Genomic DNA, 25,051 nt, shown 5'->3' on the forward strand with positions numbered 1-25,051 from the left:
TATTAGCCCAGATTCTTCTCACCATTTGACTCTAGAACAATTACAAATAAACCAAGCAGATCATCCAAACACATTGAGACATTCCCAACATCTTCACCGGACAGGAACTGCTGCTGAGATACTAATCCAGCAACGTTCCTATGGAAAACCTTCAAGGAGCAATTATTGACAAATACCACAAGATAACACAGTAAGGGTGCATCATTCAAACCCTCAGGTTTGTCCACTCTTTACTTCAATAGCGCTTGATCTGTGTCTCAACACCATTCTGTCGCACTGACTGTCTCATTTCCAGTAAATACTTTTCAATGTTTTGAGCAGATTACAGATCATTAAATTTTCCATACGCAACAGAATACAACACCGAGTTTATACCAGCCAGCCCTATAAGAAACAGCAGGTTCAAGAAACTAGTGGCAGTGGAATAGAGGAGAAAGCACAAGCCATGTGTGTTGGCAGAATCTTGTGCTTTCCCTTTGAATTATGGCTTCACTGTTGCTCCCCTTGGTGGAGTTAGCAAGTTCTGAGACTCAAACAGTGGCAAGTGGATTCAATTCGACTTAAGCAAAGCATGGCTGAACATGACATATGCAAGTACAATTGATTGTGACCAAGTGATGATAAGCCAAGTTACAAAGAACACAAGATAATAAAATGTGAGGCTGGATGAACACAGCAGAGGCCAAGCAGCATCTCAGGAGCACAAAAGCTGATGTTTTGGGCAGAGACCCTTCACACACCTTGATTTCACAACTCATGTTAAATATACATGGTCATAAAACACATACTCACATAATATCAATGACAGAGTCATTGCGAATTACTTTATGGGACACATCAACAAGTAACATTAATCCTCCATCTGTTCTTCGAATGCTTGCAGAGTATCCTGGCCATATCTGCAACCTGTACAAAGAAACTCCTCTTAGACACACAAAGAAGCAAGTGTACATTGTCCTTGGGCAAGAAAACCCAGCAAATCTAAATTTGTTTCACATTACTGATTATCACAAAGATCAAGTAGATAATCTTTACTGATGTCACACGACCTGTACTGATTGCAAACAATACTCTAGATGTCGCCTAACATATGATTTGAACTATCATGATATATTCACTTTCATGAGCTTATTTCATATTCAATGCACCAGGTGTAAAACACAGACTCCTAGCATCCTTTCTGAAAAGGTCCTTTCAATGTTTCCTGCTACTACGAACCGTTATAAGTTTATGACACCCCTGCCATTCTCTCTCAGTACCTCTGGTATTCTTGACTTTCATTTTACATTTCCTCCCAAAATGGACTTGTTCACATAAAGATGCACGTTATGGCATTGGCCATTTCCATAACTACTCTGTAAACCAGTCCAAGTGCTACAATTTCTTGCATTCCTTGCAGAAGTCAGAAAGTTGAGAAATGAGCAAATGTTAACAAGTTCTTCAGATGTGTGAACGGCAGGGGAATATAGTCACTTGACGGAGGTGAAGGTAATTACTGGAATGGAAAGATGAATCAACTGTAAATAGCAAGTTGAGAACTAACCTAAGAAAGCATTGCTTCTTCTATAGTCACAGGGGTGTCTGCAGGTAAGGGAATGGAGAAAACAATCAGGATTTGCTGATGAAGCAGCTCGTTTATTGTGTTTGTAGAATCTCACAAGCTTCTATTCAAAATTAAATGCCTGCGCGCTTTTTGGAGTGGGGTGTGCAGGCTTGTGGACAGCACCAAAAGAATGGTGAAGGAGAAGGGATTCAGCAACTCTCCTCCAAATTAAGCTCAACAGCCTATTGTCATTTTCCAACAACTGCAATAACGCCTCATATCCTCCTGCCCTCACAGTGCTCCAGCACTTCAGTGGGCTCTTAAAGAAACTCTCAAAGCTTCACAATTTTCCTGCTTTAATTCCTGAAGATTCTGGGATGCATCCCACCTGACTCAAGGGCCCATTTACCATTTAGGTGAAAGCTCAATGATTTCGTTTTTTTTTTAAACTTAAGATCCGGAGAAGACAGCCACAACTACATTATTAGTAGCATTTTGGAAACTGATAACATTTCATTTAATCTTGCCCACCTGTACTGAGGAAGAACAATCGCGCTTGTTGGGTCATAGAAATTTCGTCCGACTAATTTTAATTCCAAAAGCCTCATAGCTCTGCAGAAAAAAAGAGAAAGGAGCAGCAAATCAATGCAACAAGATTCTCAGCATGCTTGAGTATTCTCTTGGAAAGTACTTCAAAATAAAGCTCAAGGTAACTTCAAAAATCAAATTATACGACAGCAATTGCACACTATACTGAAAATCTTTTGAAATACAGCCTGGTAATGCACTCAGACCTACATTCCATTCTCTGCCTTTCCTCAGCCCTCTGTTGCTGTGGTAAATCCCTCCCTCATTATGTCTCATTGGTTCCATTTGTGCCAGTATGAATGATGGATTTTACTGTCACGGCTATTTTGTAGTGAGAAAATCAGTAAGATACAGTACCACTGTCACCACAATCCACCACTGTTTTGAGTACTTCAAAATACGAAAACAAACAGAAAGGTATAGCTTGAAAGGGACTCCAACAGTCCCATGCCAGTTCATCAACAATGCCTGCACTGCCATCCCTTCTCAACACCTCGCTTTCATCAACAGTGGATCCAATAAACACTGAACTCTTCAGGCACCATCTTCCGTCGCTGAACCAATTCTCTTCCGCAGCTGCCTCGCCACCACCTGCGCTGGACCCCCCCCAATGTCAGAGTCACATCTCTCACTGCTTGCCCACCTTCATGTTATTGTGCTACCATTCCACCACCACTTCACCACTGCCAGTACCAGACCCAAACAACAGCCACGTTACTGATCCTCAGGCATCATCTTTCACCTGTCAATGTAGTAGCCACCAATGCAGACCCCAGGTCCTGTGCTTGCCACAGAAAATTAAACAGGGGCTCACTACTGCTGCCACAAGTTTTACCCTGGACCCACTCACCTTGGGTGGCCTCAAAATAATTTCTCTGCCCTCTTGCTGTGTCAGAGCTCTGAGTAGACTCTGAACTTAAATCAAGTCTGTGATGGATCTGCTTCTTCAAACCACAGCTTCCATGTCATCATGGAAGAGGTAGTGCACAGATTTTTGGACGGAGCCAAAGTGGAGAACTCTATAATCCCTCACGTGGCAAAGATCATTTCATTCTGCCCTCAGAGTGGAATCAACATCACAACTAGGATCTATTCAGCTGCAGGACAACTCCTGTGTTGTTACCACAGTCAGACCTGCCACCTTTCATGAAGATGATTACCATTATCGTATCTCTGAACTCTCCTGACAAACTTAGCTCCTTCAAGGTAAGGGAAATGTTACATGCATTGTGTTCTTACAGCTACTCTGCTACTGAACAAAGAAAAATACATCACAGAAATATGTCCTTCAGCCCACCATGTCTACTTCAATCATGGTGCCATTTTAAACTAATGACTTCAGCTGCATATGATCTTATCCCTCCACTTCCTGCCTATTCACATCTCTGTCTAAATGCCTCTAAACATTGCTTTTAGTGCTTTGGTAGAAATTCCACCTAATCCTAATGTCATTGTTCTTTCAATACTGAATGGCCTTTTCTACCTCACACCAAGTGGGGATTCACGTTCATGTAGTGATGAGTTGTGGAAACCCACACTAAAGACAGACTCTGTTAGGAGATCTTCAAAGTACTCCTTTCAGCAGGTGCTGATGCTTCTCCACTTTTGGTCAACAGTGGAGGGTGGTCCTGAGTGCAGAGACCATAGGTAGCCTTGACTGTGCTGAAGTGGCCAGACTTGGGGTCCTCCCTGGATATCAGTCCCTCTGGCCCACACCTTCTGGCCCTTTAGATCAGGCGAGCCCGTCAAACATAGTAAAGGCAACACAGGGGGGTTTTTTTTGTAACAATAGTTTTGCCAGAGCTGTCAGCACCAGGGCTATAATGCTTGGACAGTGCGGAGGACACAGATACTGTATGCTTTAAAAATTTCAATATTTAAATGCAATTCTTGTTCATATTTCCTCCAAAAGAAAAATCCAAGTGTGAAAAGGAGGGATGAACAAAAGCAAAATAAGAACATAGAACATTACAGCACAACACAGGCCCTTCGGCGTTGTGCCAACCTGTCATACCAATCTCAAGCCCATCTAACCTACACTATTCCATGTACGTCCATATGCTTGTCCAATGACGACTTAAACGTACCTAAAGTTGGCGAACCTACTACCGTTGCAAGCAAAGCGTTCCATTCCCTTACTACTCTGAGTAAAGAAACCACCTCTGATATCTGTCCTATATCTTTCACCCCCTCAATTTAAAGCTATGCCCCCTCACTCTCGCCGTCACCATCCTAGGAAAAAGGCTCTCCCTATTCACCCTATCTAACCCTCTGATTATTTTACATGTCTCAATTAAGTCACCTCTCAACCTTCTTCTCTCTAACGAAAGCAGCCTCAAGTCCCTCAGCCTTTCCTTGTAAGACCTTCCCTCCATACCAGGCAACATCCTAGTAAATCTCCTTTGCACCCTTTCCAAAGCTTCCACATCTTCCTTATAATGTGCTGACCAGAACTGTACACAATACTCCAAGCGCGGCTGCACCAGAGTTTTGTACAGCTGCAGCATAACCTCTTGGTTCCGGAACTCGATCCCTCTATTCATAAAAGCTAAAAACACTGTATGCCTTCTTAAGCCTGTCAACCTGGGTGGGAACTTAAGGATCTGTGTACATGGACTCCGAGATCTCTCTGCTCATCTACACTACCAAGAATCTTACCATTAGCCCAGTACTTTGCCTTCCGGTCACTCCTACCAAAGTGCATCACCTCACACTTGTCTGCATTAAACTCCATTTGCCACCTCTCAGCCCAGCTCTGCAGCTTATCTATGTCTCTCTGCAACCTACAGCATCCTTCGTCACTATCCACAACTCCACTGACCTTGGTGTCGTCTGCAAATTTACTAATCCATCCTTCTACGCCCTCATCCAGGTCATTTATAAAAATGACAAACAGCAGTGGACCCAACACCGACCCTTGCGGTACACCACTAGTAACTGGTCTCCAGGATGAACATTTCCCATCAACTACCACCCTCTGTCTTCTTTCAGCAAGCCAATTTCCAATCCAAACTGCTATATCTCCCACAATCCCACTACTCCGCATTTTGTACAATAGCCTTGCGTGGGGAACCTTATCGAACACCTTGCTGAAATCCATATACACCACATCAACCGGTTTACTCTCATCTATCTGTTTGGTCACCTTCTCAAAGAACTCAATAAGGTTTGTGAGGCACGACCTTCCCTTCACAAAACCATGCTGACTATCCCTAATCAATTTATTCTTTTCTAGACGATTATAAATCCTATCCCTTATAACCTTTTCCAACACTTTATCAACAACTGAAGTAAGGCTCACTGGTCTATAATTACCAGGGTTGTCTCTACTCCCCTTCTTGAACAGGGGAACCACATTTGCTATCCTCCAGTCGTCCGGCACTATTCCTGTAGACAATGACGAGTTAAAGATCAATGCCAAAGGCTCAGCAATCTCCTCCCTGGCTTCCCAGAGGATCCGAGGATAAATCCCATCCGGCCCAGGGGACTTATCTATCTATCTATCTTCACACTTTGTAGGACTTCTAATACCTCTTCCTTGTGAACCTCAATCCCACCTACTCTAGTAGCCTACATCTCAGTATTCTCCTCGACAACATTGTCGTTTTCTAGAGTGAATACTGTTGAAAAATATTCATTGAGTGCTTCCCCTATCTCCTCTGACTCCACACACAACTTACCACTACTATCCTTGATTGGCCCTAATCTTACCCTTGTCATTCTTTTATTCCTTAAATTCCTATAGAAAGCCTTAGGGTTTACCCTGATCCTATCCGCCAGCAACTTCTCATGTCTCCTCCTGGCTCTTCTGAGCTCTCTCTTTAGGTCTTTCCTGGCTGCCACGTAGCCCTCAAGCGCCCTAACTGAGCCTTCACATCTCATCCTAACATAAGCCTTCTTCTTCCTCTTGACCAGAGATTCCACTTCCTTCGTAAACCACAGCTCCCGCGCGCTACAGCTTCCTCCCTGCCTGAAAGGTACCTACTTATTTAGGACACACAGGAGCTTTTCCTTGAATAGGCTCCACATTTCTAATGTGCCCATCCCCTGCAGTTTCCTTCCCCTTTCCCCCAGCTATAACTCTTTCCCAGTGGTATACACCTGTCCCTTTCCATCACTAAAGTAAACATAACAGAATTGTGATTGCTATCACCAAAGTGCTCACCTACTTCCAAATCTAACACCTGGCCGGGCTCATTACCCAGTACCAAATCTAATGTGGCTTCGCCCCTTGTTGGCCTGTCTACATACTGTATCAGGAAGCCCTCCTGCACATACTGGACAAAAACTGACTCATCTATAGTACTCAAACTATAGTGTTCCTAGTCAATATTTGGAAAGTTGAAGTCCCCCATGACTACCCTGTCTCTCACCCCTCTCGAGAATCATCTTTGCTATCCTTTCCTCTACATATCTGGAACTATTCAGAGGCCTAGAGACAACTCCCAACAGGGTGACCTCTCCTTTCCTGTTTCTAACCGCAGTCCATACTACCTCAGTTGACGAGTCCCCAAACATCCTTTCTGCAACTGTAATACTGTCCTTGAGGAACAATGCCACACCTTCCCCTCTTTCACCGTCTTCTCTGTTCTTCCTGAAACATCTACATCCCTGAACCTGCAACAACCATTCCTGTCCCTGCTCTATCCATGACTCCGAAATGGCCACAACATCGAAGTCCCAGGTACCAACCCATGCTGCAAGTTCGTCCACCTTATTCCGGACTCTCCTGGTGTTGAAGTAGACATACTTCAAACCAACGTCTTGCTTGCTGGTGCCATCTTGCGTTCCTGAAACTTTATTATTTCGGACCTCCCTACTCTCAACCTTTATGCTCGAACTACAATTTTGGTTCCCATCCCCCTGCTGAATTAATTTAAACCCACCCGAATAGCCTTAGCGAATTTCCCCCCCAGGATATCAGTACCCCTCTGGTTCAGGGGAAGACCATCTTGCTTGTAGAGGTCCCACCTACCCCAGAAAGAGCACCAATTATCCAAGAATCCAAAACCCTCCCTCCTGCACCATCCCTGAAGGAAGCAAAATAAGAACAACCTCAGAAATAAAGAAAAGCAGAGTGTGAACTAGTCTGACTGAGAGACTGCAGCCATCTTACCTTCTTAATACCACATTATAGTAGGAGATGCAGAGGTCAGAGTTTGGTTGGAGAATCTTGGTCAATTGAATCTTGATGTCCACTTCCATGCCATCAGTTTTTCTTTGTGATTTCAGAGCCACCACCTAACACGAAACATTGGACGAATGTGAGCTTCAAGCAAGGCAAATATCGGGACCAGTCAGCGACATAAACGCCTTCTTGAGCGCCTGAGTCTCATTCAATACCTGACAACGAAGCTCAAATCTGATCCGAAAGACAGCAGCCTCCAACAGTGCAATGCACCTTCATCATTGCAGTGCGAACACTGGTCTGGAATTCAGTTCAGGTGCAAGACCAAATAATATGGGAACAAAATTAGACTATTCAGCCAATCAAGCCTGCTCTACCATTTGATCATGGCCAATATGTTTGTCAAACCCATTCTCCTGCCTTCTCCCTGTAACCCCTTACCAATCAAGAACCAATCTTTGTCTTCAATCCACTCAACGACTTGGCCTCCAGAGCCTCTTGCAGCAAATAATTCCACGGATTCACCACCCTGGCTGAAGAAGTTCTTCATCTCACCTCTAAATGATCATCCCTTTCACTCAGAGGCTGTCCTCCCCGGTTCAAGACTGTGCTACTAATGTTATGTTCTTCTCCAATTCTACTATACCCAGGCCTCTCAGTACTCTAAGTTTCAATCAGAACTCCCTTCGTTCTTCTCAACCCCACCGAGTACAGACCCAGAGTCCTCAACCACCCTCGAATGATAAGCCTTTGAAAACTGGGATAATTTCTGTAAATGTGCTCCAGACGCCCTCAAAGGACAGCATATCTACAGGGACCAAAACTGCTCTCAATATTCCAAATGCAGTCTAACTAGAGCCTTGTATAGCCTCCGCAGAACATCTCCCTCTTGATATGAATGCCAACACTGCACTTGCCTTCCTAGCTGCCGAATTAACCCGAGTGTTGACCTTTAAGAGAATCCCGAACTAGGTCTCCGACTTCCCTTTGTGCTTCAGACTTCTGATACCTTTGTCCATTTATAAAGCAGTCCATGTCTCTGTTCTTTCTACCCAAGTGCGCAACCTCACATTGTGTTTCATCTGCCACTACTTTTCCCAATTTCCTAGCCTGTTCATTCCCTTCTGCATCTTCCCCTCTTCCTCGACACTACCAGGCTCTCCACCTACTTTTGGATTGAACTTCAGATTTTCTCACTCAAATGTTTATTTTTCTGTTTCCTATTCATTTAGGTGGCAAGTCACCGGTAACATCAGCATTTAATCGCCCAACCCTAAATTCCCATGTTAAATGAGCCACATGCTCGAATTGCCTGGAGCCCAGCCATTTGGTCCAACTGAGTTCAAAGGACAAACAAGAGCCCAGTGGATTGCTGTGGTCCAAAGCCACATAAAAGCCAGGCCAGGCCAGGCAAGCACAACCGATTACCTTACTTGAGGGACTTCAGTGAACCCGAAGGATATTGATGAACATAAACTAGTTTCATAGTTGCCAATGATAGAAGCTTTTAATTCTCTATTTAATCCATTTGGTTCATGTGATGAGCTGAAGTGCAATAACCACTGTGCTTTGGGACATGCAGACCCTTCAACTGAGGCATTGCTAAGTTAATGTTTAGTGTACTGGAACAAATGATTTGAAGTGGAATAAATGGCCATACCTCAGGCAGTCTGACAGGCAGATAGAGGATGCTGCCATCAAAAGCCGTAGTTTTGCCGGTAACCGGCTGATGCTCCTTCAACATTCCATAGCGAATATTGCGACATTCTATATTAGGACTGAACCAAACAGCAATGTTAGCCAAAATGAAGTCAACTAAAGAGAGCAATATTCAATGACTCCCAACACTAAGAATTGTCCATCACAGTCAAACACACTAAACAGTGCAAAACTTCTTGAGGACATAACCTTCAAATCTGGATGTCAACTTTCAACTACAGGTTACAACTGAGGGAGTTATATGATCCAATGAGGGTGTTTTCATGATCAGCCATAACCCGCATTCTTGTCTTTTGAGTACAGCGCAGAGAGCTGACCACCACACTTGTACAGTGTGCTCTCATGTTTGAGTGCCAAACAGTAGATCGGGCAGATGTCCAACACGGCAGAGCAACGTGTATGGATTTGGACAGGTAACAATAAGAGGGTCACATTTCATGAGGTTTCATTTATTTTTTATAAAGTCAAAATGCTTTGTACCCAAGCTGAAATTGTAACTTTTGTGCCTCACCCTGCAAACATCTAAGTCTACCATTTACATCTCTCCCCTTGGCAGAGATATTTTCACATTTAATAAAATGTGGGGCTGGATGAACACAGCAGGCCAAGCAGCATCTCAGGAGCACAAAAGCTGATGTTTCGGGCCTGGACCCTTCATCAGAGAGGGGGATGGGGAGAGGGTTCTGGAATAAATAGGGAGAGAGGGGGAGGCGGACCGAAGATGGAGAGTAAAGAAGATAGGTGGAGAGAGTGTAGGTGGGGAGGTAGGGAGGGGATAGGTCAGTCCGGGGAAGACGGACAGGTCAAGGAGGTGGGATGAGGTTAGTAGGTAGCTGGGGGTGCGGCTTGGGGTGGGAGGAAGGGATGGGTGAGAGGAAGAACAGGTTAGGGAGGCAGAGACAGGTTGGACTGGTTTTGGGATGCAGTGGGTGGGGGGGGGGGGGAAGAGCTGGGCTGGTTGTGTGGTGCAGTGGGGGGGAGGGGACGAACTAGGCCGGTTTAGGGATGCAGTAGGGGAAGGGGAGATTTTGAAACTGGTGAAGTCCACATTGATACCATTAGGCTGCAGGGTTCCCAGGCGGAATATGAGTTGCTGTTCCTGCAACCTTCGGGTGGCATCATTGTGGCAGTGCAGGAGGCCCATGATGGACATGTCATCTAGAGAATGGGAGGGGGAGTGGAAATGGTTTGCAACTGGGAGGTGCAGTTGTTTGTTGCGAACTGAGCGAAGGTGTTCTGCAAAGCGGTCCCCAAGCCTCCGCTTGGTTTCCCCAATGTAGAGGAAGCCACACCGGGTACAGTGGATGCAGTATACCACATTGGCAGATGTGCAGGTGAACCTCTGCTTAATGTGGAATGTCGTCTACATTGGGGAGACCAAGCGGAGGCTTGGGGACCGCTTTGCAGAACACCTTCGCTCAGTTCGCAACAAACAACTGCACCTCCCAGTTGCAAACCATTTCCACTCCCCCTCCCATTCTCTAGATGACATGTCCATCATGGGCCTCCTGCACTGCCACAATGATGCCACCCGAAGGCTGCAGGAACAGCAACTCATATTCCGCCTGGGAACCCTGCAGCCATATGGTATCAATGTGGACTTCACCAGTTTCAAAATCTCCCCTTCTCCTACTGCATCCCTAAACCAGCCTAGTTCGTCCCCTCCCCCCACTGCACCACACAACCAGCCCAGCTCTTCCCCCCCCACCCACTGCATCCCAAAACCAGTCCAACCTGTCTCTGCCTCCCTAACCGGCTCTTCCTCTCACCCATCCCTTCCTCCCACCCCAAGCCGCACCCCCAGCTACCTACTAACCTCATCCCACCTCCTTGACCTGTCCGTCTTCCCTGGACTGACCTATCCCCTCCCTACCTCCCTACCTATACTCTCTCCACCTATCTTCTTTACTCTCCATCTTCGGTCCGCCTCCCCCTCTCTCCCTATTTATTCCAGTTCCCTCTCCCCATCCCCCTCTCTGATGAACGGTCTAGGCCTGAAACGTCAGCTTTTGTGCTCCAGAGATGGTGCTTGGCCTGCTGTGTGCATCCAGCCTCACATTTTATTATCTTGGAATTCTCCAGCATCTGCAGTTCCCATTATCTCTGATATTTTCACATTTCACTGTTTTGTTTTAACATAAAAACGGAGAGTGCAACATGTGTCAGCAATGTGGCATGAGGCCTTGTTGCATGGTCAGATTCATTAATAAGAATGTACAGTGAATGGAACAGCTATTGGTCCAAAAGGCTGCTCAGCTGATTAAAAAAAAAGTCATGTCTGAAAAGTCAGGACCATGTCCAAAGATCAGATTTCAATGCCACAATATGTGATTGCAGCCACTCACAGCTGTACAAAGACTGGAGTCAGCTACCTGAAGGTGACGTGGTACTGATAAACTGCCTCATTTTGACAATGTATTTTGGTAAGGTTTACTGCCAGAGGTATAGATGTTCCTGATGACCCCTTCTTCAAGGCTGGCTCCCTAAATAAAAACACACATCAGGAGTTAACAAGACCCAGCAGTACAAAATTCATTCAAGCTGCAGTTCATTGATTAACAGCGAAAGGAGTTATCAAAATATTTTTGCAAAGAAAATGCATTTTCAGGGACCTATGTGAAGTATGTGGGGATATCTGGACTTGGAGCCAGGACTAATAGTCAGTAATAAACTGGAGAACCTATAGTCCCGTACAGCAAGGGGACAATGACAGACTCCACAGGGCGAGATGTGGGGGTGGAAATGACAGACCACACAGGACATTGGCAGATGGTAGTCCTCATAAGGCAGAGAGAAAGAGGTAAACAACAGACCCCCACATGGAGAGAGGAGACATGGCAAGGGTTAAACAATAGCACTGTGCCTTAATGCATCCAGATTGTTCCTTCAGCTGCCTCACCCTTGACTCCCCTTCTCTAGTGTTCCAGCGACAGCCTTGCTGAGAGTAAATCTCCTGGCTCCGGGTGAAAGGATTGGCGAATGATGGAAAGCTCTGCTCCTTCCCAGCAATGCTCGTCCTAACTGCAATCCCTTCACTTCAGCTGCCAGTTCTTCAACGTTGGAGCATGGATGCTCAATAGCTGTCCCTTTAACCCTAAAACTGGGAGAGGAAAGACACTAATCACACATCGTAACAAGGAGACGCTAAGAAAGTACACCAGAGAGGATACTGAAGGCATGTTGCCCAGAACGGAAAGTTTCAGTTTGGAGGAAAAAAATCAAATTGGTGGAGGCTGCTATCTTTGTGACACAGACTGAGAGGCAAGTGAGCTGAGCTGCATGATTATGAGTGGCTAGGAGAAGGTGTGAATTTAAAAGAATAACGCAATGTTTGAGGAAAACAGTCTTTCATTCAAAGGACAATGGGAGTCCAGAACACAAGCCTTTAAGTTTGTCTGAAGGAGAAACCGACAGTCCATTTTCCAAGTACTACATTTGCATGTTAGGCGCCACAACCAGTCAACAGCCTTTTGGATACAGCTTCCAGTGCGATGGCACATAGTTACTGCCGAGAGGTGGAGATCATTTCACCTTCACAAGAGGGCGCATAGTACAATCTGTCTGGCCTAAGCAATGAACTCATGGAAGATGCCCTGGCAACTTGAGAAATAACACACCAAAACTCTGCCCCAGGTGTTTTGGGCAAGACGCTGCTGGTTAGCATCTCCAAACACTACACCTCAATGTGGTGGGCAGGCTTGAATGCTGAGAGAAGCTCCATTATTCAGTATAACGCCTGGCAAGAGCAGATTCAAGGCAATCCACTGTCCTCTGGGGGAGCCACAGGAGGTAAAACACAAAAATCTCACCAACAAAAATTGGTTTACTTCTAGAGTTGTTCCAGGGTGGCAATGAGTATGCAACAGATTGGAAACAAAAACATAACCAGAGGTGTGGAGCACAGATTAAGTTCAAGCAGTGGAGCAATGTCAGCCTTACAGCTGTCCTTACCTGGGTTGCTCAGAACTGTACGGTATTGATGCCTTTTCTGCAAAGGCATCTCCAACTGCCTGAGCTGCATCATGTTTCAACACTCCAAATAGGTTGCTGCTTATTCCTCTACCTAATAGTCCTCTTCCTATCATGGAAAAAAAGAACACAAATTCAGCAATGTCAGCCTTCTAGGAACACAAGAACAGAATAGAGGATTCCGCCTCCAAAGCTTATTCCATCGTTCAATGAGACCATGGCTGATCTGGGGCTTAACCCTATATTAGCTAACTTAAGCAAAGGTATTAAGGGATACGGGCTGAAGAATTTATTAATTTCAGATTTAAAATTAACAACAGATGTTATATTCACTGCTTCAGAGATAGTCGGAACTGCAGATGCTGGAGAATCTAAGATAACAAAGTGTAGAGCTGGACAAACACAGCAGGCCAAGCAGCAGGAAGGCTGACATTTCAGGCCGAGGCCCCACTTCAGAAAAATCTGAAGGGTCTAGGCCCAAAACGTCAGCCTTCCTGCTCCTCTGATGCTGCTTGGCCTGCTGTGTCCATCCAGCTCTACACCTTGTTATCTTACATTCGCTGCTATTTGTCAAAGAGTTTCATACATCGCCTTTTGTGTGTTGAAAGTGTACTACAATCACATGAAACAGTTAAATAGGAAGAAATAACTACACAAGATCTACAGTTCGTCTCATGTTCGTGTGCAACTCTGTCACTTCCTGAAAATCTAACCTTTTAACCAAAGTTTGGTTCAGTTCCAATATCACTGTTGGTCGGTACACTCCAGGGAGGGCCTTGTTGCATTTTACTACGGTAATGGTACTACATAAGTTGTTCTTATCGAAGTACTTCCATTCCGTGTGACATATTTTTGGAGGAACAATAAAAGCAAGCCACCTTACCCCACATACTCTCCCTGCAGAATGCCCCAGCCACAGATAACAAAACGTGGGGCTGGATGAACACAGCAGGCCAAGCAGCATCTTAGGAGCAGAGAAGCTGATGTTTCAGGCCTAGACCCTAGGCCTGAGACAATAGCTTTTCTGCTCCTAAGATGCTGCTTGGCCTGCTGTGTTCATCCAGCTCTACAACTTTTTATCTCAGATTCTCCAGTTCCTACTATCTCCCCCAGCCCCATCCTGCCACACGGTCGAATGCAGACACCAGGCAACATTTGCATTCCCCTTACCCAGGGTTTTCATGCCAACAATCAGACCACCCCCACCCCATTTTTTAAGCCAGAGAGGCCACTCTGTCGAACCAGTCCATGTTTATCTTTATGCTGTACGTCATCGGGGTATCATCTCCTCCATTCTCCCTCACGTGCTTATCCAGTGTACTTTCAAATAAAATGATGCTGTTCAACTTAACCACTTCCAGTGGCCGTGTGCTCCAGATTTTCCTTACTCTGCCAGATACCTGACTGGATTTATTGCTAGCCACGTTGTCCTGTGACCCTGATATCCTGCTCATTGAAAATGTTTTCGAATCCAAATATGAAAGGGACATGAAGGCAGCAATCTTTTAAAGCGATATGAATTCACAGCAACAGAAAAGTCAAAATCTAGCAGACGCTGGAAATGTTAAATAAAAACATTAAGTGCAGAAAAAAATTCAGCAGATTCACCAGCATCTGTGCAGAAAGTCAAAGTTTTAAAGGGGTCATGACTTCTCTCAGCCAGAACATGCACAACCCAATAGAAATATCCAATCTTTAGGGAAAAGTCCCTACAACATTGTGTCAGGTACAAGTGAACATGCAGAGAGATGGGACAGGGACTTGTTTATCCACATCCACTGAACCTGACTGCACAGTGATAACTTGCCCTGTGCTGCTACCACAGGCAAGTCATAGACTGTCACATCTTCCAAGCCACTGCAAGGCAGGTTTTCTGAAGCCAGTGCATGGCAGAGGAGGGTCAAGAAAACCACCAAGACACAGAGGAAATGGCAGCAAACAACAGTTGTGCAGCATGTCAACACATAGGATCAAACACCTGAAATCGAATCTTAGCTCAGCTGAAGGACAAATCCACTTGCCAAGGTAATCTCCTCGTCCATAGGCTTCAAACTGCAACAATGAGGTGAGGCCTCGAACCCGTCCAGTTGAACGGCCCAGTGGCTAAGAAAACAGAGAGATAATTAGAAAGGAAGAAACTGCATGTCTATCACCTCTCGTTCTTGCAGCATCCTTCACCACACCAGCATCTTGCAAAAACATTTCATAACCAGGAGGCCCATTAAGATATCAAGACTACTGTCGTATGGGGAAAAAAAAAATCACAGCTAATCAACACATAGTAAAATCCAACAAAAGATGATAACTGATTAGACAATTCATTTCATTGTGGTGCTGCTGGAAAAAGCCAGAACAATTGTGGAGAATGCCATCAAAAAAGACAGATATCAAACCTAGGTCCATGCTTAACAGTACAGCATTTCCCTAATGATAATCTGTGTGGGTTAGCCTTGTTTATGGAGTAGGCTGTGTAATACTAGAGTGAAAGAATGGTTGTGTTGTGTGGTTAGTGGCTCCTTCAACACCAGCCAATGCAATAGCCAGAATGGCCAAAACTAGAGCACGTAGGTTTATGGTGAGACGAGAAAGATTTAGAAGGGACCAAGGGGCAACATTTTCAGTGAGGGTGGTGCATATATGGAATGAGTTGCTACAAGTCAAAGAGGCTGGTACAATTACAACGCTTGAAACGCATCTGGATGGGTAGACAAATAGGAACGGGTTAGAGGGATATGGGCCAAATGCTGGCAAATTGGACTAGATTTATTTAGGATATCTGGTTGGCATAGACCAGTTGAACCGAACAGTCTGTATGCATGCCCCCTTTCTCTATGACATTTGCAGGGCTAGAGCAAAGGGTTAATTGGAGAGCCCATGAACCAGAAAGGACACAATGCAATAAATGATCTCCTTTTGTGCTTCATTAAAGGTAGTAAAAAGCAAGGCCTATGGCATGCTTGCTTTCACTGGAAGAGGCACGGAGTATAAAGATGGGCAAATTATGCTGCAGCATTATACAACTTTAGTTAGGCCACATTTGGAATACTGCACACACAGTTCTGGTCACATTACCAGAAGGATGCAGATGCTGTGGACATGGTACAGAAACAGGCGTAGCTTAGGGGATTTTGGCTATGAAGAAAGATTGGATAGGCTGGGCTTGATTTCACTGGAATGCAGAAGGTTGATGGGAGGCCTGACAGAAGGATTGTGAGCGGCATAGATAGCGTGGAAAGGAGGCCGACTTTTCCCTAGGGTGGAGGGGTTAATTACTAGAGGGCACAGGTTCAAGATGCAGGGGGAGGGGCAAATTAAAAGAGATGTACGAGCCACATTTTTCACACAAATGGTGAGGAGTGCCTGGAATGCTCTCCCAGAGGAGGTCGTGAAAGCAGACAATAGCAGCATTTAACAAACACCTGGACAAATATGTGAATAGGAAAGGAATAGAGGGTTAAGGATCCTGTAAGTCAGAACAGTTTCAGTGAGGAAGCGCAAAATGGGTCAGCGCAGGCTTGGAGGGGCGAAGTGCCTGTTCCTGTGCTGTTTTGCCTTTTGTATAACTTCGATTTGCGATGCACTTTCCTCATTCGGACATCACTACAAAGTTATTATGCAAGCTGTGTATCGTGCGAACCAAGTGTTTCAAAACTTACAGCCAACTATTCACCACAAGCAGCATGGTGATTCAGTGGTTAGCACTGCTGCCTCTCAGTGCTAGGGACGTGGATTCGATTCCACTCTCAGGCGACTATTACCTGTGCAGAGTTTACACATTCTCCCAGTGTCAGCATGGGTTTCTTCTCGATGCTCCAGTTCCTTTCCACAGTCTAAAGATGTGCAGATTAGGTGGACCTGCCAAGCCAAATTGCCCATAGTGTCCTGGGATGTGCAGGTTATATTGTTTACAAGGCAGAGTGGGGGAGGGGGTAGAGTGGGGGGGTGCAAGTGTGGGTGGTATGCTCTTGGAGGGAGAGTGTGGACTTGATGGACGACTGGGCTGGGTCCACACTGTGGGAACAGTATGTGAAATCTGACACAAGTCCTGACCATGCAGTTTCAATTACTCAGCTTCAGAAAGCCAAACAACCACAACACAAATGCCAGGATCCTTACCAGTGACAATGCGGGAGCAGATTCCTGACAGTTAAAATGCTTAATCTACTTACTGCTGTTTGTACCTGTACAGACACTGCCCTCTTAAGGAGTGTAACAGGTACTGCAGAAAGTACCCTGATATGATCAGTGAAGAAACCTCTGATGAAGGGTCTAGGCCCGAAACGTCAGCTTTTGTGCTCCTGAGATGCTGCTGGGCCTGCTGTGTTCATCCAGCCTCACATTTCATTGTTTTGAGGTCACTGCTTCTAACAGACGACTTACAATGCTCGTCATGGACTCTGACTGACCACGTTCCTCACGATGTAAACAGTGACAATGCTTTCAAAGTTGTTCATTAGCTATGGAGTGCTTTGGGACATTTGGAGGATGTGAAATGATTTATTAATCCAATCTTTCATGTTTCTCCTTCTAGAAGCTTTTCTATTTAACACAGGTTTCAGCTCATCTGTAAGGCTCTGCAGCTTTTAACATTTTCAGCAAACCTCTGAGAAAACTACTGACATCCTCACACAGTTTGAATACTTTTGATCGAATTTCGTTATTTATAGATTCTAGAAATCTGAAAAGATAACCAAACTACTGGAAATAATCAACAGCATCCGTGCAGAGATAAACAGTAAAAATTGGGTCAAATCTGAATCCTATTCAGAATGGGCTTTGAACTCTCAAAAGTTTCCAAGTTCAGAGGTTTACTACTTTCCATGAGAATCATGTTCAACTTCTATAAAGTACTTCTATAAAGTACTTCTATAAAATAATGGGCAAACATGGCCAGAACTTCATTCAGTTGAATTAGATTATTATTGAGATTGCACGTTAGGGAATAATCAAGCAGATATTCATTTCAAACATATTTTTCTAGTGTAACTAAGCCAGGGGAAATATATTCTCAAGACTTGCTTGGGAATCATTACTTGGACTTCAACACTTGGGAAAACTCTGCTCAACGGTACGTTGTGGCCTTAAAAGGAGACATGATGTACATGAATGGATTGATAGGATCGAAGATCATGTTCTCGTAAAGTTTCACACCAATCAACATATCCCACAGAAAATTTAAACTGAGCATTACTTTATATATTTTTAAAAAATCGAGGCATCTGCTATGCAATACTTGCAACTTCTGCCTGAACAGTGTGCCATACATACTATGTGGGTAAATCCAAGATTGGCTGCCAGTTGCTCATCTTGCAGTGGGTAATCTTGCACAGACTCAGACTCCAGGGGTCGCAGACTTGGGACTGTCCTGCCTCTTGCCAAGGCTGGTCCTGATACCTGCACTGGCTGCTGGCAACATCCAGGGAGATCAGGGTCAAGAGCTGCACGAGGCAGGCCGCCTCGGAAAGGGAGACTAGGTCGATCTGACATCGTGGAGGCAGGGCAGAACCTGCAAAACAAGGAGAGTGCATTCTAACATCCCAGTGCTCTACGCGGACAGCACTTAGATCAGTTCTGGAAGCTTTTTGCATGTTAGCCCCGGCTGAGTAGCTCATACCAACAACTCAGTCATGAGACTAAAGGTTTGACACAATAAGTGAGATAACAAGGCGTAGAGCTGGATGAACACAGTAGGCCAAGCAGCATCAGAGGAGCAGGAAAGCTGATGTTTCAGGCCTAGACCCTTCTTCAGCTTTCCTGCTCCTCTGATGTTGCTTGGTCTGCTGTGTTCATCCAGCTCTACACCTTGTTATCTCAGAATCTCCAGCATCTGCACTTCCTACAATCTCTTAGAGTGGCATGGTGGCTCAGTAGTTAACACTGCAGCCTCACAGCACCAGGGACCCAGGTTCGATTCCAGCCTCAGGTGACCGCCTGTGTGGAGTCTGCACATTCTCCCAGTGTCTGCGTGGGTTTCCTCAGCGTGCTCTGGTTTCCTCCCACAGTCCAAAGATGTGCAGGCTAGGTGGATTGGCCATGCTAAATTGCTTGTAGTGTTCAGGGGTGTGTGGGTTATAGGGGGATGGGTCTGGATGGGATGCTCCAAGGGGCAGTGTGGACTTGTTGGGCCGAATGGCCTGTTTCCACATGGTAGGGAATCTAATCTAATCTTACACACAGTAAGTGTTCGGAGTTAAAGACTGCAGGACTTCCAGAGATGCTGTCTACTGTCTCATCTGAAAGACAAAGGCCTCAGTTGCCCTCAAGAGGGCAACAATGGTTGCACGGCACTATTCTGAATAGGAACAAAGTAGCTCCCTCAAAGTAAAACGGATTATCAGGACTGGTGTAGAGAACGCGCTTCAAAAGTACATCACTGGCACAAAGCACTTTGGGTGCTGGAGTCAGTCACATTGAACAGAAATGCAAATTATCTTATTCTTTTACAAAAAGCACATGAACTACTTCAATATAAAAATGACAGCCTGCTTTCTGAACAACCTAACATTGTAAAGGAGCATCTTGGCTTGAGCCAAATTCGCAAGTTCCACAAGGAAAATGGTTCTGACTGTCTACATGCAAAACTTCACAACGAAAGTTCATTGAAGAGGAAAAAGACCTATCAATTACAGTGATTTTCATGTACAAAGAACTAAAGTAGCCAAAAAAAAATTTAGAGTCAAAACAGAAACCTCATGGCACTCAGTCTGCAACGACACTATTACTCAGCCGACTGAAAACAGCACCACAGTTCAACTATTGGACTGTTGGTTTAGCTCCATCACAATGCTAGTTCAAGCCCATGACATTAGATTGAGAATCCAGCGCTAGTTCCTTATCGAATGATGGAGTGATCAGGTAACTCAGAGCTTGGAGGTGAGAGGAAGTTTGATTAAATCAGCAGGATAAGAAGGGTGATTTGAAGTTGAAGATGTTTAATTTGGAGAGTGGGGTAAAAGGAAAGACAAACTCTCCCTCTCCAGATATTGAAAGAAGTCAGTGAAGCAAATTCTGCATATCATGCAAGGACTTCATTCTCCTTAAGCTTTTTGTGTTACATGCCTCACAGGATTGTAGGGATGAGACAGAATTTGAAATAAGGTGTGCAGCAAAGCATGAGAATATGTGCAAATCACGCAGGTGCTCTCAAACAGTGAGAGACATCCGAGGGGCACATGCAAGATGATAGCACACTTAAAAAGCGAGTCAACTTTATACTTTTTTGACAAGATGACATTCTACATTGATTGCAAACTCAAAATTCTAGCAGCATCGAAAATTGAGTGCAGATATAAAACTGCTCACTCCATGTTTCAGGATGTCACTGCTACACTGCTGAGGATCAAGCAAACAGGTCACAAAGCACAATCAGATACAGAAGAAAGCAACACTAAATTTGAATCCTAATTACAACCCAGTCTCAGACCTTTGGGATGTTGCTATTTCTCACAAGTTAACTTGTCTCTTGTTGGGTTTATTTCAGAAGTTTCGTACTGGAAGTGTTCTATCTTGGCTTGTTTGTTCGACTGCAGATTTATCAGATTTGCTTGACATATTTCTTACCGGGCACGTTCTTTCCAACATTTAATTATGCACTGCCTTCATTTACAAATCATTTGTCGTTGTCGTCATCATCATATTTCACCCTTGTCATTCTCCTTTATACTTGATCTTCTCCAAATGACAATGATCGCATGCTTCCTGCCCAGGAGGCAAAATGGCAGCAACATTGAGCATTGTCACACAGCCCGTCTTTCACACTGTTGCCCTGTGACCACTATTATGGTATTCACTACTATGAACACCGAGGCTGGTGTGAAATGTCAAGTTATCCTTCTTTCAGAATTACTTTCATGGTTAGAGCCTAATTTTCTGTAATCTGCTCCACCCTAAGCCCCTCCCAATCAATGTACCCTCCTCGAGTCCAAGACCCTCCCTGTCTTTATAACCTTCAATTGTAATCTCCTCTAGCCCTGCCTTCCTCTATTTTGATAATAATCTTTCCACAATTGGTGACCACTCTTTCAGCCTTCTGGACCTAAGCTCCAAAATTCATTCTCTCAACCCTTCAGCTGTTTTCACTCTGTTTGGGTGCTTTATAAAATTGTAATTCTTGGCCAAGTGTTTGTACAACTATCTTTGGATCTTGTGATTCATCTGAGGATGTTTGCAAAACTGGACTAGGTTAGAGTTGCTGTGAAAATACAAGTTGTTACTGTTGCCATCAGTTTCATTGTTCTGGCCTTAGCAATAATTTTCTGAAATTTCATGTTGCTTCGAGTGATCATTAAAACTGATGCCCTGCGATTCAGAAAAATCATACAGTGCAAGAGGCCATTCAGCCCATTAAGCACACATTTCCACTCTCCCTCCTCCCCACACAGCTTTGTAACATGTTTCCTAGGAACCTCCAACTTGGAGGTACAAGCAGACGATTCAACTTTTGAGCCTGCTCCACCATTCAATAACTTTCACGATTTTCTAAGAATTCCAGGCTTCCCTCTAAGGTAAAATAAAGATTCTTTATCCTGTTTGTTAAAATTAAAGTTCTTATTCTTAACTGTACTGCCCAATTCCAGTCTGACCACAAGAGGGAACATCTTCCCAATCAAGTCCCTTCAGAATTTTTTCCATTCAATAATATTTTGCTTCATTTACTCTATTGGATACATGCCCAGTTTGTCAGCTTTTTTTTGCTGGATAACCACATTTAATCACAGCAATGATTAAGTATATGTGCAATTGCTTCCATCTTCAAATTTATAACTATAGTTATAAGTGACGCCAAGAGACAGATGGGCCACTGACAGTCATTGCAACTCATGTGAAATTTCTGTTTCTACCCCTCAAGATTTTCTGTGGCAGCAGAATTGCCATCAGCTTTGTTTTCCAGTATCTTTGGCCTGAGTAAAGTGTGATACAGATCCCAAGGAGAATCTGGGAATAATTCCAATGCAAGAGAACATCAGCCTGGAAAGTGCGTAAGACGTAGGAACAGGAGGCCATTCAGCCTTTTAGTCTGATATTCAACGGGGTCATGACTGAACTGATCATTCTCAAGTCTATTTTCATGTCTTATTTCGATTTGATTTATTATTGTCACACTTACCTAGGTTCAGGGAAATGTTTTGTTTTGCGTGCAGTACAGGCACATCTTATCATACAAAATGGATCAGAGTAATAGAACAGAGCACAGGATACAATGTCCCAGCAGCAGAGAAGGTGCACAACAGAGAGCTCGACATTACATTTAAAATTTGAGAGTCCCTTCAGAAATCTAATAACAGCAGGGAAGAAGCTGTTCTTGAATCTGTTGGTACATTTGCTTAAGCTTTTGTATCTTCTGCGTGATGGAAAATATTATGACCAGGGTGGAGGAGTCTTTGATTATGTTGGCTGCCTTTCTAAGGTAGTGAGAAGTATAAAAGGAGTCAATGGATGGGAGGTTGCCTTGTGTGACAGGCTGGGCTGTATTAACAACTTTCTGTAGTTTAAGGATCTGGATAAAGCAGTTGCCATACCTAGCCAGGATGCATTCAGATGGAATGCTTTCTACAGTGCGTTTACAAAAATTGATAAGAGTCTTCATGGACATGCCTAATTTGCTTATCTCCATAACCCTTGATATCTGATTAAAAAATCTAGCTTTCTCAGCCTTGAATATACTTACTGACTCAGCCTCTACAGTCCTTTGATGCAGAATTTAACAGGTGCACACCAAAAAAGAAACTCATCGGTTTAAACGTGTGACCTCCTACTCGGAGATGAAGCTGTTTGGTCCTAGACTTTTGCACAAGGATAGATTAGTTTCCGTATCTACTCCGTCAAGTCCCCCAACAATCTTGTATAATAAGGTTGTGCACCATTCTTCTAAATTCCAGTAAATGCCCACCCAATTTACTCAATCTTTCAGAAAAACAGTCACTCCACATCTAGGACCAGCCAAGTGAACCTTTTCTGGACTGTTTCCAGTGCCAATTTCCCTTTCTTAGACAATGGGCCCAAAACTGTTCTTGGAATTCTCACCATGGTCTGATGAGGGCCTTTACAATTTTTAGCAAAGCTTTCCTACTGTTATATTCAATTGCCTTTGAAATAATTCCCAACATTACATGTGCTTTCCCCAAATCCATGCCTGAAGTAGTAAATCAACATGTGCACCCTTGGTTTATCCTTTTGCGCTTGAAATCAATCTAACAGTGAGTGTGATTGACCTGTTGTATTGTCTACCATAGCTGAGAAAAAGTCTCAAGCGACAGCAATCAGCATCTACTGAAGTCATCAGATTAGAGTTGGTCTGCTCTCAGCTGGAAAAAAAATGCAGAGAAATGAAATCCCACTTGACAACTTGCTGTGTTGTGGGCAATACCTACAAAAAGGAAGGCAAACAAGTGGCAAGTTTTTGTCTACTCCTGGATACGAAGAGTATTGAGACTGGCAACGTGCCTCTCAATCAGATGATAGCCTGGAGATTTTATCACTGGGCTATTCGGACCCAGATTATGATCTGGAAATCCGGATTCAAATCCTGCCATTACAGATGGTGGAATTTGAATTCAATTTTTAAAAAAAGTCTGGGATTAAGAGTCTAAAGATGACTGCAAAACCATTATCAATTGTTGGAAAAGCACATCTAATTCACTACTGCCCTTTAGGGAATGAGACTGCATCCTTACCTGGCCAGGCCGAAATATGACTCCAGACCCACAACAACGTGGCTGACTCTTAACTGCCTTCTGGGCAACGAATCCTCACAGAGCCAGCAATGCCCTCATTCTGCAAATGAATAAAAAACAGCTGAAGAAATGACATATGGTGCGGGCTACGTTGTACCCTTCTCTCTGAATGTTCTCAAATGCGCTGAATCCAATTATTTTCGAGAGACCCATCTATCAGCATAACCAAGTTTAGTTTCAAACAAGTCAAACTTTCTCTACCACCTTAAGTTGCAGCCTGTGTCATCCAGCAAGACCTACTGAAGTGGAAGATGGAAGGAGGGAAATAAAGGCAGACATTCAGAGACTTCTGTATGGTCAGCCTGTCTCCTCAGTCTCCACATTGAACAGCAATAAACATAGGAATAAAGGGTCACAGAAAACAAATCTTCAGGTCCAACTCATCTCTGCCAACTTGATATCCTAAATTAATCTAGTTGCATTTGGCCCATAGCCCTCTAAACCCTTCCTATTTGTGTACCCATCCACATGCCTTTTAAATGTTCTAATTGTACCAGGCTGTACCAACTTTTCTGGCAGCTCATTCCCTAAATGCACCACCCTCTGCGTGAAGAGGTTGCCCTTTAAATCTTTCCGCTCTCACCTTTAAACCTCTGCCCTCTAGTTTGGACTCCCTCCACTGCAGGGAAAAGACTTTGTCTATTTACCCCATCCGTTCCCCTGATGATTTTACAAACCCCTATCAGGTCACCCTGAGCCTCTGACACTCCAGAGAAAACAGCTCCAGTCTATTCAGCCTCTCCCTACAGCTCAAACCCTCCAACGCTGGCGACATTCTTGTACATCTTTTCTGAAACCTTTCAAGTTTCACAACAGGGAGGCCAGAATTGCACACACTATTCCAATAGTTCCGAACCAATGTCCCATACAGCTGGCTCCATGTCCACCCAACTCCTGTGCTCAATGCACTAATCAATAAAGGCAAGCATAGCAAATGCCGTAACTATCCTGTTTCCCTGCAACTCCACTTTCAAGGAACTATGAACATGGATTCCAAGGTGTCTTTGTTCAGCAACACTCCCCAGAACTTTATCATTAAGTCCTGCCCTGAGTAGTCTTTCCAAAACGCAGCAGCTCACATTCAACTCCATCTGCCACTTCGCGGCCTAGTGGCCCATCTGATAAAGATCTCATTGTACTGAGGTAACCTTCTTCGCTGTCCTCCACATCTCCGACAAGGCTGAGGAGCAGGTGGTAGACATTCGAATCCTCTACACGATCATGGCTGATCTCAAATAAACTTTACTGACTACACACTAGAACCGCTGATCCCTTCTTTATCAGAACCACCCTAACTTAACCTTGTCAAGATACTGAATGATGCAGCCTCTGCTGCTTTCTGGGACAGAAAAGTTCACTTCACATATGTAT

At 44.3% G+C, this 25,051-nt stretch overlaps 1 protein-coding gene across 1 annotated transcript in view; it reads right to left on the reverse strand.

Annotated features, from left to right (window-relative positions):
• piwil2 (piwi-like RNA-mediated gene silencing 2) overlaps positions 1 to 13,051 on the reverse strand; it is an 87,091-nt gene extending 74,040 nt beyond the window's left edge. Inside the window, exons 1-7 of the mRNA XM_048522975.2 lie at positions 12,930 to 13,051; positions 11,878 to 12,078; positions 11,351 to 11,461; positions 8,920 to 9,037; positions 7,248 to 7,372; positions 2,075 to 2,155; positions 793 to 906 (exon numbers count right to left, since the gene is read on the reverse strand). Of these exons, the coding sequence (XP_048378932.2) occupies positions 793 to 906; positions 2,075 to 2,155; positions 7,248 to 7,372; positions 8,920 to 9,003 (404 nt within the window). The 5' untranslated portion in view covers positions 9,004 to 9,037; positions 11,351 to 11,461; positions 11,878 to 12,078; positions 12,930 to 13,051. The remainder of the gene's footprint in view (positions 1 to 792; positions 907 to 2,074; positions 2,156 to 7,247; positions 7,373 to 8,919; positions 9,038 to 11,350; positions 11,462 to 11,877; positions 12,079 to 12,929) is intronic.
• Positions 13,052 to 25,051: the final 12,000 nt, after the last annotated feature.

The sequence above is a fragment of the Stegostoma tigrinum genome, chromosome 40 (assembly GCF_030684315.1).
Source record: "Stegostoma tigrinum isolate sSteTig4 chromosome 40, sSteTig4.hap1, whole genome shotgun sequence".
NCBI classification, from domain to species: Eukaryota; Metazoa; Chordata; class Chondrichthyes; order Orectolobiformes; family Stegostomatidae; genus Stegostoma; species Stegostoma tigrinum.